This window comes from Tiliqua scincoides, chromosome 1 (genome assembly GCF_035046505.1).
Source record: "Tiliqua scincoides isolate rTilSci1 chromosome 1, rTilSci1.hap2, whole genome shotgun sequence".
Taxonomy (NCBI): Eukaryota; Metazoa; Chordata; class Lepidosauria; order Squamata; family Scincidae; genus Tiliqua; species Tiliqua scincoides.
This window is the reverse complement of record NC_089821.1, coordinates 152,038,780-152,052,837: the sequence shown is the minus strand read 5'-3', so window position 1 is coordinate 152,052,837 and position 14,058 is coordinate 152,038,780. Positions and strand designations below refer to the sequence as shown.

The following is a 14,058-nucleotide window of genomic DNA, read 5'->3' as shown; positions in this document are numbered from 1 at the left end:
GCCTTCAGAGCATCACCCAGCCCCGTTTCATCACACTGCATGCAAAAGGAATTGAACACGTGAAGCAGCCCAGAGAGAGGTTCCAACTGGGGTCTCCAGTACACAAACCCAGAACCCTTCAGTTCCCCGTGCTATCTTCCTGTCTTCTGATGCTGCCAGCAGGCAGAAACTCAACAGGCAAAGGCCAGTGCAGATTCTCTCTGCCACCTTCATGCTGGGGATGTCTCTGTTGGCTGAATTGCTGCATGTCGTGCTCCTGTTAAAAGGCACAAAGCCTTTGGCTGGAAGAGAGGAGAAAAAAACAAGAGGCAACCCCTGTTACACAGTCTAGGGCGCAATCCTAACCCCTTATGTCAGTGCTTTCCAGCAGACATAAGGCCAATGCAGCTCTGAGGTAAGGGAACAAACCTTCCCTGACTTTGAGGAGGCCTCCGTGAGTGACACCCAACTGCAAGTCCACAACATTAAATAATTATATCTGCATGCTACACACAATTTTAACTGTAAAGAGGTAGATATTTTAACAAATATCTACAGTTAACTGTATTTAACAAATACAGTTAAAATATTCTGCATGTGACATGGTTTGTGCCTCAGTCAATACTGCCTTAGTGCCCAGTACTATGCCCGTCTCCTCAGAAGTAAGTCCCACTATAGTCAGTGGAGCTTACTCCCAGGGACGTGTGGATAGGATCGCAACTTGGAAGTTGGGCCTGCTCTTGAAGGATGTATTGCTATTAAATACTGCTTTAAGAGGCATCACTGAGAAGATCAGATGAGAGACTTGGGGGAACACTTTCAATTTTCCTTGGGCAGGAGGTCTGATCTAGAGGGTAGAGCCTCCGTTTGCCTGAAGATAACATCCGCAGGCCGCCAGTTTGAGGGCACCGTGAATTGGTGAGACCTTGAAGCAGCTGACAAGCCCAGCCGAGTTATTCCACCTGCTCTTCGGTGTGAGCGAAGAAGTGTCTTGGCTGCCCTCCATGTAAGAGATGAAGGAGCTGCTTGTCAGCTTGCGTGGGAGGAAAACCGGAGGCCAGAATGTGATACCAGATCATAAAGATACATCTGAAATGTTGTGGTTCTTGAAAGATAGAACCTTTCAATTATAAAAATCCCTACAGGGATTTAGAACTGCCTGCCTTTGTAAACTGCCTTGAATAAAGTCTGAGGAGAAATCTGACGACCAAGGAAGGTGTTGCAAGGTGCAAAAACCAAGATGTTACAAGGGATCCTAGATGTTACAAGAGATCTCAATGTTGCACTGTAATCCCAGGTACCAAAGCAAACTCAGTAGACAGTGGTGATCAAATCCAGGCCTTTATTGTAAATCCATCAGCAAAAGGTGGTAAATCCATCCATGTCTCCAAAGGAGACTGCAAGCATTAGAAGTAGGAAGGAAAAAGCCTCAAAGGAGACTGCTTGCACCAGAAGTGGGGAGAAGAGAAGCCTCAAAGGAGACTGCTTGCACCAGAAGTGGGGAGAAGAGAAGTGTGTAACACCCCCTTTAGCTGACTTTTATTACAATCTGGGGTTCCCTCCTTGAAACACATTCATGGAGATAATTCATTGGTCCGTTACACATCACCAGTTGTTCTAGATTGCTCAATCTTAAGCATACATCATAGACCATATATCCCCAGCAGTTAGCCAATGGCACTGCACGCACAAGTTACCTCACCTCATAACCATCGTATGACTTACTGTGGCCTTCGTGTGCAGCCCGTGAAATGCAACATACTTGCTATTGACGTCACGGTGTGTGTGTTCATCTAAAAACTGCTGCGAAATGATTTTCTTTGGGAATCTGAACTGTGAACCTGGAAGTGATTTTGTGTGGACCGGAACTAACTTTAAATGCTGTTAGACTACCACTACAACTAACTTAAAATAATATGTTATATTGTTAGTTACACCTGTGTGTGCCAAACTGGTTTTGGTGTATAATACTGTTCCAGCGTGTGTGTATACAGCCTGTTATATAGCTATCTACTTATATATGCTTATATATGCAATCTCTGAGCTTAAAGCAATGACAGAGCCTTTGTGTTACAAAGCAAGACAAACTGATTTTTTAAAAAGCAGAATGATTTTTTTCCTGTGGTCTGAAGACAAAGACTTCATTCAAATGTATCAACATTGTTCTGCTGTAATGAGAACACTGCGCGGCACGCAGCCAAATCTCAGCAGACTGTTTGTGAGAACCATTTGTTTTACTCAAGTTGAACTTGCTTGGACATTGAGAGAGAGAGAGATCAAAAACCATGCTGTTTACATTTCAGGTAAGCATCCTATACCATAACTACCAGGCTCACCGTGCATCAAAGGCGGTATATAAATACCTGTATTATTATTATTATTATTATTATTATTATTATTTATTTTGCTCAAAAGCTTTTGTGACTGGTTGATCTATAGAGGTCTAAACAATCCTAGGTCCAGATGGACAACTAAAGATGTTCACATATAAGTTGCACTTGTTCTCCCTCTCCACCCCCCCATCTTAGTTTAATATACTGAGCTTTTCCAGTGAGTTGTTAGCCATAAATGACATTAGGTCTGCTCTGTGCTGCTGTTCTCACATATTCTGTACCCAGTTGACCACATTTGGAACATACAATCAACCCTGCTGGAGTTGAGTTTCCAGTCCCATCTCAAGGTCATGCTGATATGAGCTTATGATATGATCCACCCTTTGTCTCCAGAGTACATATGCAAACTAGAAGTCAAATGTGTTCAAGAGAAGGAAAAGTCAATCTATCCCTGCATGTGAAAATATACTACAAAGTGCTTTTCCATTCTGGGTAAGAAACTTTCGCTTTTATTGAAAACAGTAGGAATTTTGTGGGTGACTTCATTGGTGCTGGAATGTCACCTTTGGATTTTACAGGCAAGTGACGTCTTTTTTCTTAGGCTGCAATGCTATATCAACACCTATGTGGGAGTAAGGCCCACTGAACTCAATGAGGCTTCCATCAGAGTAGGCATGCATAGAATTGTGTAATTAATTCTTTGTTAATGTTTAGGACCAGAACCCCAACTGAAAGTTCAGCTGGCATGGTTTAGACCAGGTTTCACTTGGTGCAGTTATAGATAGGGTTAGGCCATTTCTTGGATCATTCATGGATACATCAAATACACAGTATTTAAAATGCTGTTATATTTATTTATTTAAAATATTTATATACCACTTTTCTGGTATCTGGTATCAAGACATCATTCCAATCTAAACAAGACATCACAGTGACATCACTGTCATCAGATCCATCTGATTCAGGTACGGCCTCAGCTGGCACACCAGCCAAAGCTAGGCAAAGATATTGCAATGTTAGAATCAAGCAAGAATTTTTCAACCCTTATTTTGTTGAGCTAAATATTTGAACATGAAAAAGTCTGGTACTTATTGAAGACTCTTCAAGGGAAGTGGAGCAGAGTGGCAGCAATGGTACATACAAGGGAAAGTGAGAGGCAGGGAAAAGACTGGGTACAAAGGGTGACTCAGTTAAAGGGAGATGAAAGGGGGGCTGAGGCCAATATTGAAATTATGTTGAGGGCTCTCTCCCACCAAGTGCCCCAGACTGCATGAGTCTAATATCACAGGTGGTATACTAGACACTGATAGTATTTTAAAAGTAGCATACTCTTGGAAAGTAAATGGCAAATCTTTTAAAATGATTGCCACAAGTGCATCGATCCATGCATTTATTAACCTGAATGTTGATCTGGTTCTCTCAATATAATTCTTATGTTTAAATATAGTATAAAATAATTATTGTAGTTGATGCTGCATTGTTTCTTGAAAATTGTGTTTTAACTATAGAAATATACAGGCTTAGTAAATAAAAATGATAGTAAATGTACCTGAAGTTTCTCATAAACAAGAACCCCAAGGAAGTATATATGTGTAGTCAGAATAAACAGCATTGTCAAGGATGGGGAAATGTTCACAAAGACAATTATTCTTAATGTAAAAAAATAAACATTTAATATCATATATTAGTCTAAAGACTGCTTCATATTTTAATTCCCTGCAGGGGGAAAAATACAAATATGTACAATGCATTCATTCTGTCATATGTACATATCTATTTCACTTTGTAACAAAACAAACACTTACTTCATTCTTCATGTGTAATACAGAATGTGTGCATGTTATTTTCCTAAAGGAAAACATTTGTAGACATTTGTTGTTGAGTAAAACAATACAAAAGTGTGTGTGTGTGTGTATATACAAATCTATGTAAGACAGTATACAAACAAATTTTGTCGTCCCTTCCTAGATTGCAGAAGCATATATAAATAGAATATATAATACGCATGTCCTCTAGGAGTTAATTAGAATAGATCCATGCCTATGATCTGCAGTTGAAACTGTCATTCTTCTTCCTTTACCCTCAATTATTGAGAAAATACCTAGGAAGAATGATTCTTCTGCTTTATCTGTTTCAATCTTCATAAAGATGATTGTTAAAACTCCCACGATACTGTCCATTCTTTTCCCAGAAGATTTGCTTGAGAGAAAAAATTTTCCTTTTGTTTTTTAGATGTTCTTTTTATAGTACCAGGTGGGAGAATGATGCCACGTGCCAAATGGCAACAACCTTAAACCGCTATTCCTTATTATGCCAGTGTTATATCATTTCCAGAATGATGCATGTTTTTCAATATCCACAATATCTTTACAGCAATGTTTTTGTCAGCCCATCAAAACTGACAGGTTCTTTAGCAAAAATGCACTTCAGTAATGCTAGCTTTTCATGCACAAAGCATGTTCCAAGTTCAAATATACCAGTGTTTATGCACTGTCACAATTGTGAATTTTTGCTCAGAGTAGTGAAATTTCTTTTAGCTCAGTGATTCTCCACTTCAGTGTCAGGAATTCCAGTCTGTAAACAGAGTGACAAGCAATATGAACATGATCTACTAGATCCGATCCTGTAGAATGGAGTGCTGTGAGTAACTACTGTTGAACACAAGCCACATGTATTACCGCTAAAATGCAGTAAAATTCCTGCTGATGATTTTCTAGCCATGAAGTTTTTATGTTGAGAAACTCTGCAATCCATAATTGCTTCATTATGTCACACTGCTTGGTGGTTGTGAGGAAATGTTTCTTTTGCAGAAGTGACTTCCACAAGCTTCCAAACTATCACTTCCATCCCTTATGATTATCTCTTGCTTTGCTTTAAATGTTAATGGAACAAAGCCTTCACTGTCTGCAGTAAGAACAATCCAAGAAGAACCTAGAAATAGAAGAAGAAAAATAAGCAAGTTGTGTAAATATTGTTATTAAGGATATTTAAATACCACTTTTAAAAAAAGTCCACAAAATGGTATACATAGCCAAATAAATGTGTTTTGAATGTTGGTGTGCAAACACCTGTCTAAATATGAAGTGCGTACCCTAATTGAATACTTAGGTGCATGTTTTTTACCCATCCGGTTCTTATTGTAGCATCACAACATTTCACTTATTACAACAATAACTTTGCAAGTATAATAGTTATGGTTTGAGCCCTGAGAATCTCAATTTTCACTTAAAAAAATGCCAACTAACTTTTGGGGTTGCTGAGGTAGAAAATGCTATGCAACAATATCAAAGAAGGAACTAGAAGGCAATCATATTCAAGTACAGTTATAAGAACATAAGAACAGCCTCACTGGATCAGGCCATAGGCCCATCTAGTCCAGCTTCCTGTATCTCACAGCGGCCCACCAAATGCCCCAGGGAGCACACCAGATAACAAGAGACCTCATCCTGGTGCCCTCCCCTACATCTGGCATTCTGACATAACCCATTTCTAAAATCAGGAGGTTGCGCATACACATCATGGCTTGTACCCCATAATAGATTTTTCCTCCAGAAACTTGTCCAATCCCCTTTTAAAGGCATCTAGGCTAGACGCCAGCACCTCATCCTGTGGCAAGGAGTTCCACAGACCGACCACACGCTGAGTAAAGAAATATTTTCTTTTGTCTGTCCTAACACGCCCAACACTCAATTTTAGTGGATGTCCCCTGGTTCTGGTATTATGTGAGAGTGTAAAGAGCATCTCCCTATCCACTCTGTCCATCCCCTGCATAATTTTGTATGTCTCAATCATGTCCCCCCTCAGGCGTCTCTTTTCTAGGCTGAAGAGGCCCAAACGCCGTAGCCTTTCCTCATAAGGAAGGTGCCCCAGCCCCGTAATCATCTTAGTCGCTCTCTTTTGCACCTTTTCCATTTCCACTATGTCTTTTTTAAGATGCAGCGACCAGAACTGGACACAATACTCCAGGTGTGGCCTTACCATAGATTTGTACAACGGCATTATAATACTAGCCATTTTGTTCTCAATACCCTTCCTAATGATCCCAAGCATAGAATTGGCCTTCTTCACTGCCGCCGCACATTGGGTCGACACTTTCATCGACCTGTCCACCACCACCCCAAGATCTCTCTCCTGATCTGTCACAGACAGCTCAGAATCCATCAGCCTATATCTGAAGTTTTGCTTTTTTGCCCCAATGTGCATGACTTTACACTTACTGACATTGAAGCGCATCTGCCATTTTGCTGCCCATTCTGCCAGTCTGGAGAGATCCTTCTGGAGCTCCTCACAATCACTTCTGGTCTTCACCACTTGGAAAAGTTTGGTGTCGTCTGCAAACTTTGCCACTTCACTGCTCAACCCTGTCTCCAGGTCATTTATGAAGAGGTTGAAAAGCACCGGTCCCAGGACAGATCCTTGGGGCACACCGCTTTTCACCTCTCTGCATTGTGAAAATTTTCCATTGACACCCACTCTCTGCTTCCTGGCCTCCAACCAGTTCTCAATCCATGAGAGGACCTGTCCTCTAATTCCCTGACTGTGGAGTTTTTTCAGTAGCCTTTGGTGAGAGACCGTGTCAAACGCCTTCTGAAAGTCCAGATATATAATGTCCACGGGTTCTCCCACATCCACATGCCTGTTGACCTTTTCAAAGAATTCTATAAGGTTTGTGAGGCAAGACTTACCCTTACAGAAGCCATGCTGACTCTCCCTCAGCAAGGCCTGTTCGTCTATGTGTTTTGAGATCCTATCTTTGATGAGGCATTCCACCATCTTACCAGGTATAGATGTTAGGCTGACCGGCCTATAGTTTCCCGGGTCCCCCCCTTTCCCTTTTTAAAAATAGGCGTGACATTTGCTATCCTCCAATCTTCTGGCACCATGGCCGTTTTGAGGGACAAGTTGCATACCTTAGTCAAGAGATCTGCAACTTCATTCTTCAATTCCTTAATAACTCTTGGGTGGATGCCATCAGGGCCCGGTGACTTATTGATCTTTAATTTATCAATGAGGTCTGAAACATCTTCTCTTTTAACCTCTATCTGACTTAACTCCTCGGTCAGGAGGGGCCGTTCGGGCAGCAGTATCTGCCCTAGGTCTTCTGCCGTGAAGACAGATGCAAAGAACTCATTTAATTTCTCTGCCATCTCTAAGTCTCCTTTTATCTCCCCTTTCCCTCCCTCACCATCCAGAGGGCGGACCGCTTCTCTGGCGGGTTTCCTGCTTCTAACATATTTGAAGAAGCTTTTATTATTCCCCTTAATGTTGCTGGCCATGCGTTCCTCATAGTCTCGCTTGGCCTCCTGTATCACCTTCTTACATTTCTTTTGCCACAGTTTATGTTCCTTTTTTATGTTTATGTTCCTGACCACTCCCTGGTGTGCAGCAGAGTGAAACTGCAAGCAAAGCAACTGTACCACACGAAAAAGGAAGGAAGACCTCGCATTGATACCAGCAAGATCCGGGATCAGAGAAAAGTGGAGGAATTTGCACAAGCACTTGAGGAATCTCTTCCAGGCTCGGCTGATGCAAACGCATCCAACAGATGGGAACATTTCAAGAATACCGTTTACAACACCGCCTTGTCCATATTTGGCAAGAGGACCAACAAGACGGAAGACTGGTTTGAAGCCCACTCTGAGGAGTTGACACCAGTCATTGAGGAAAAGAGGAGAGCTCAAGCAGCATACAAGGCCTGTCCCAGTGAGTGCAACCTGCAGGTCCTCCGAGCTGCTCGCAGCAAAGTCCAGCAGGCTGCCAGGAGATGTGCTAACGACTACTGGCTCCAGCTGTGTTCCGAGATACAGATAGCAGCTGACATGGGCAACATCAAGGGGATGTATGATGGTATCAAGCAGGCCCTAGGTCCAACACAGAAGAAAATTGCCCCTCTGAAGTCTGCAACAGGCGAGGTCATCCAGGATCGGGCGCAGCAGATGGAAAGCTGGGTGCAGCACTACTCTGAGCTATATTCCAGAGATAATGTAGTCACCGAAGAAGCGCTGAACAACATTGAGTGTCTGCCTGTGCTGGAGGAGCTTGACAGTGAACCAACCCTAGAAGAACTTCACGTGGCCCTGGACTCCCTTGCCTTTGGCAAGGCACCAGGAAAAGACAGCATCCCTGCTGAAGTCCTAAAGTGCTGCAAAGAGATCATCGTCACTGAGCTGCATGAAATCCTCTGTCTCTGCTGGAGGGAAGGTGGGGTACCTCAAGACATGAGGGATGCAAACATCATCACGCTGTACAAGAACAAAGGTGACAGGGGTGACTGCAACAACTACCGTGGCATCTCTCTCCTTAGCATTGTAGGAAAGTTGTTTGCCCGAGTTGCACTAAAGAGGCTCCAGGTACTTGCAGAGAGCGTCTATCCAGAATCGCGGATTCCGAGCCAACAGGTCCACCACTGATATGGTATTCTCCCTTAGACAACTGCAGGAAAAATGCAGGGAACAACGACAGCCACTCTTTATAGCCTTCATAGATCTCACGAAGTCTTTCAACCTGGTCAGCAGGGACGGCCTCTTCAAGATTCTCCCCAAGATCAGATGTCCACCCAGGCTCCTCAGCATCATCAGATCTTTCCACAAGGACATGAAGGGCACTGTTGTCTTCGATGGCTCCACATCAGACCCCTTTGACATCCGAAGTGGCGTGAAGCAGGGCTGTGTTCTTGCATCAACCTTGTTTGGGATTTTCTTTGCTGTCATGCTGAAGCAGGCCTTTGGAACTGCAACAGAAGGCATCTATCTCCAGACCAGATCTGATGGAAAGCTCTTCAACCTCTCCAGACTGAGAGCAAAGTCCAAAGTCCAGCTGAAATGTCTGCGTGACTTCTTCTTTGCCGACGATGCAGCTGTCACTGCCCACTCTGTCAAAGATCTCCAGCAGCTCATGGATCGTTTTAGCAAGGCCTGCCAAGATTTTGGACTGACGATCAGCTTAAAGAAAACAGGTCATGGTTCAGGATGTGGACTCACCTCCCAGCATTACAATCTCTGCGCATGAACTGGAGGTTGTCCATGACTTTGTGTACCTTGGCTCAACGATCTCCGACACTCTTTCTCTCGATACCGAGCTAAACAAACGCGTCGGTAAAGCAGCTACCACGTTTTCCAGACTCACAAAGAGAGTCTGGTCCAACAAGAAGCTGACAGAACATACCAAGATCCAGGTCTACAGAGCTTGCGTCCTGAGTACACTTCTGTACTGCAGCGAGTCATGGACTCTCCGCTCACAACAGGAGAGGAAACTGAACGCTTTCCACATGCGCTGCCTCCGACGCATTCTCGGCATCACCTGGCAGGACAAAGTTCCTAACAACACAGTCCTGGAACGTGCTGGAATCCCTAGCATGTATGCACTGCTGAAACAGAGACGCCTGCGTTGGCTTGGTCATGTCGTGAGAATGGATGATGGCCGGATCCCAAAGGATCTCCTCTATGGAGAACTCGTGCAAGGAAAGCGCCCTACAGGTAGACCACAGCTGCGATACAAGGACATCTGCAAGAGGGATATGAAGGCCTTAGGAATGGACCTCAACAAGTGGGAAACCCTGGCCTCTGAGCAGCCTGCTTGGAGGCAGGCTGTGCAGCATGGCCTTTCCCAGTTTGAAGAGACACTTGGCCATCAGACTGAAGCAAAGAGGCAAAGAACAAAGGCCCATAGCCAGGGAGACAGACCAGGGACAGACTGCACTTGCTCCTGGTGTGGAAGGGATTGTCACTCCCGAATTGGCCTTTTCAGCCACACTAGACGCTGTGCCAGAACCACCTTTCAGAGCGCGATACCATAGTCTTTCGAGACTGAAGGTTGCCAATATATATGTTCCTTTTTACTCTCCTCATTAGGGCAAGACTTCCATTTACCGAAGGAAGCTTCCTTGCCCTTCACAGCCTCTCTAACTTGGCTGGTTAGCCATGCAGGCACCCTCCTGGATTTAGTGGAACCCTTCTTTCTTTGCGGTATACACCTCTGCTGGGCCTCTATTACTGTTGTTTTAAGCAGCCTCCATGCACTCTGGAGAGATTGGACTCTTTTTACCCTCCCTTTCAACCTCCTTCTAACCAGCCTCCTCATTTGGGGGAAGTCTGCCCGTTGGAAGTCAAGGGTTTTTGTTAGAGATTTGCCTGGTATTCTTCCGCCAACGTGCATGTCAAAACGGATCGCAGCATGATCACTGTTCCCCAATGGCTCAGTAACATTTACATCTCTAACCAGGTCCTGCATACCACACAATATTAAATTCAGAGTCACCTGTCCTCTGGTGGGCTCCGTGACTAGCTGCTCTAAGCCACAGTCATTTAGCACGTCAAGAAATCCGGTTTCCTTATCGTGACCAGAACACAAATTGACCCAGTCAATATGAGGATAATTGAAGTCCCCCATGATTACAACCCTGTCCCTCCTTGTCACCTCCCTGATCTGTTTCCTCATTTCAAGGTCCCCATCTGATTTCTGGTCTGGAGGACGATAGCACGCCCCCAGTATAACATTGCTGCACAAGCCTGGTAATTTAACCCACAGAGATTCTACGGTGGAGTCGGATCCATCTTCAATCTCTACTGTGCTGGATTCTATCCCTTCCTTAACATAAAGGGCCACCCCACCTCCAACATGCCCCTGCCTGTCCCTCCTGTAGAGTTTATAGCCCGGGATTGCGGTATCCCACTGATTCTCCGCATTCCACCAGGTTTCCGTTATGCCCACTATGTCATTGTTTTCCCTTGTCACCAGACATTCCAGTTCTCCCACCTTTGCTCGTAGACTTCGGGCATTCGCATAAAAGCATTTGTACACGGAATGCCCCAGGATGGGCTGCTTATTCGCTCCTTTGTCCCCGCATCCTCTCATGCCAAACCGTCTATCACATCCCATCACGCTACCTTTCCCAATTTCTTCTCCTACTCTGCCTTTGTCTTGTTGTTCTCTAACCTCCTCATCCCATAGGGATGAGGAGTCCCGAACCGGATGCCCCTTGGCTCCTGTCGGCCTTCCCCCAGGAATCAGTTTAAAAGCTGCTCTGCCACCTTTTTAATGTTATGCGCCAGCAGTCTGGTTCCATTCTGGTTCAAGTGGAGCCTGTCCCTCTTGTACAGGCCCCGCTTGTCCCAAAACGTTCCCCAGTGCCTAACGAATCTAAACCCCTCCTCCCTACACCACCGTCTCATCCACGCATTGAGACCCCTGATCTCCGCCTGCTTAGCTGGCCCTGCGCGTGGAACAGGTAGCACTTCCGAGAACGCTACCTTTGAGGTCCTGGCTTTCAGCTTCCTGCCTAAAAGCCTAAATTTGGCCTCCAGGACCTCCCAGCTACACTTGCCCACGTCGTTGGTGACGACATGCACCACAGCCGCTACCTCTCCCCCAGCACTGTCTACTAGCCTGTCTAGATGAGAAGTGACGTCCGCAACCTTCGCACCAGGCAGGGAAGTCACCATGCGGTCCTCACATCCGTCGCAAACCCCCCTCTCTATGTTTCTAATAATCGAATCCCCCACTACAAGAAGCCCCCGAGACGCCTCCCGCCGAGGAGTATCCCGAGTGCGTTTGGATACGGGCCCATCCCCTGGAGAAGGGGTCCCCCCTAGGGGATTGTTTCCCTCCTCTCCAGGATGACGTCCTCCACTCCCGAGACTTCCCACCCGGGCAGCCGAGGAGCTGCACGCCTGAGGTTGGGACGAAGCCTGATCGTCCCCAGAAGTCTCCCCACGGTCCTCCTCTGCCTGCCTGCGCTTCTCCAGGTCGGCCACCAAGGCTTCAAGGGAGTGGACGCGTTCCCTGAGAGCCTGGAGCTCCTTGCACCGAGGACACACCCATGACTTATGCCCCAGAGGCATATAATCATACATGTGGTAGTCAGTGCAGAACACTGGATAGCCCCCACCCTGATGCTGGCTGTCTGACTGCATAGCTTTTTTGTTGTTGTTGTTGTTTTATGGGTCCTTTTAAAAACCCTACACTGGATAGCAGCCCTCTTCTCAAGGGAAGAGGAAGGGCAGTGTATGGGACCCTGGCCGCCTCACCCTGCTGCTGAACTCACCCAGATGCTCAACTCTCAGTTTACCTGGCACTTGGGGTCCCAGAAGCACTTGGGGTTCCCAGAGGCCACATGTGTCTGGAGAGAGCCTCACACAATGGCAGGCCTAGCTTTATACTCCTGGCTGGCTCCTCCTCCCTCCTTCTTTCCTGATTGAAAGGGGGGGCTGGTCTTCCCAGGTGAGTTTACAAAAGCTCAGGAAGACAAAAGGCTGCTGATGGGCGTGACCTACTCTGCAGGCTCCTGAATGGAGTGCTGGGATTAGCCTAATGGGGCTCTCATCACCTCCTAAGGTGGTGATGCTGAAATTCTAAAAATGGACTATGCCTGGGTGGTCGGGAATTGGCCCTTACTAGGTTCTTTCCCTCCTAGTTCTGTTCTCTTAGGCTGGACTGTTTTGTAACCTCAAGCTAGTTTTTAATTATTTATTGCTTTCTAGATCCTGTGTCCTAATTTACTGAACTGTTTAGGCTATGTTCTAACTTAGATTAAGTTTAACTTGGGTTGAGTATAGGGTTAATTTAAAACAGAGTAGAAAAACCTGCTTTCCACTTTATCCTCCTCCCTTCCTTCGATTAGGTGCTAACTTAGGTGCAGCTAACTTTCAACTTTGATTTAAGTGCCTGACCCTTGTGCTCTTACTCACGAGTAGGACTCTGTTCCTGCTCAGAGTAGACCTATGTACCTCCCTTAGGTGCTAACTTTCAATTTTGCTTTAAGGTTGATTTAAAGTTAAAGTTAAGGTTAGAAGACAGGGAGTTAGAAAGACAGAGTTAGAAAGAGTACACTTACCCTCTCGTCGTCTTCCTCCTCCTCCAAAACTCAGAGGTCTACTTGCCTTCTCCTCGCCCAGATGCTAAACTCTCAGTTTACCTGACACTTGGGGTTCCAGAGGCACTTAGGGTTCCCAGAGTATGCTGATCCAACCCTACACTTGAGAAGCATCACAGGCCCACCCATCATATTTGGCTTGCACAAAGCCTTCCACAAAACCATCTCTCACGCCTAGTGTCTTCAACAAGATATTGACCAACCCATCATGTTTTAGTTTGTTTTTGGGGTTCTGCTGTTATGTGTTTTCTCATTGGCTATACTAGGCTATATGTATTATAGGACGTGTTTTCTAACTTGCATGGTTTCAGACTTTCACAGGGGGTGCAACAGAACCCCCACATATTCAGGGGCATCATTTTTTAAAGAGCTGTGATGGTATTTTTTAAATCTATTTAACTGGTACTTTAATCCAGTGACAATTCCATCATTAACCATGTTGCAGTCTCTTCTAGTGCTATATTTCAGTCACTTTAGATTTAGGGCCCAGTCCTATCCAACTTTCTAGCGCCGGGCTGCCGTAACACAGCCTCAAGATAAAGGAACAAATATTTCCTTACTTTGAGGAGGCCTCTGACTGTTCCTCCACCATAGGATGCAGTGCATGCCCCATTGGTATGGCTGCACCGGCACTGGAAAATTGGATAGGATTGGGCCCTTAATTTCTACCAAGAGCAGTTTATTATTTGTGCATTTTAAGTCTAGAACAGGGCTTTTCAAACTGGGGTGTTGTGACAGCCCAGCCTGCGGGCCCTGGCCCCTGCCCCTTAAGGGGCAGGGGCAGCCTGGAGGCAGGGAGGAGGCAGCGGCTCAATCCGCAGGATCACGCCACTCAGGGCGGCTGCAGGGGCTTGGGTAAACGTACCCAAGCCCCTG

General features: G+C 45.4%; 1 protein-coding gene across 2 annotated transcripts in view; it reads right to left on the bottom strand.

Annotated features, from left to right (window-relative positions):
- Positions 1–5,041: 5,041 nt before the first annotated feature.
- The window catches only part of WDCP (WD repeat and coiled coil containing), a 30,842-nt gene continuing 21,825 nt past the window's right edge, over positions 5,042–14,058 (bottom strand). For both annotated transcript variants that reach the window (XM_066610108.1, XM_066610109.1), the window contains exon 3: positions 5,042–5,243. In XM_066610108.1, coding sequence (XP_066466205.1) covers positions 5,077–5,243 — 167 coding nt within the window. In that variant the 3' untranslated portion in view covers positions 5,042–5,076. The remainder of the gene's footprint in view (positions 5,244–14,058) is intronic.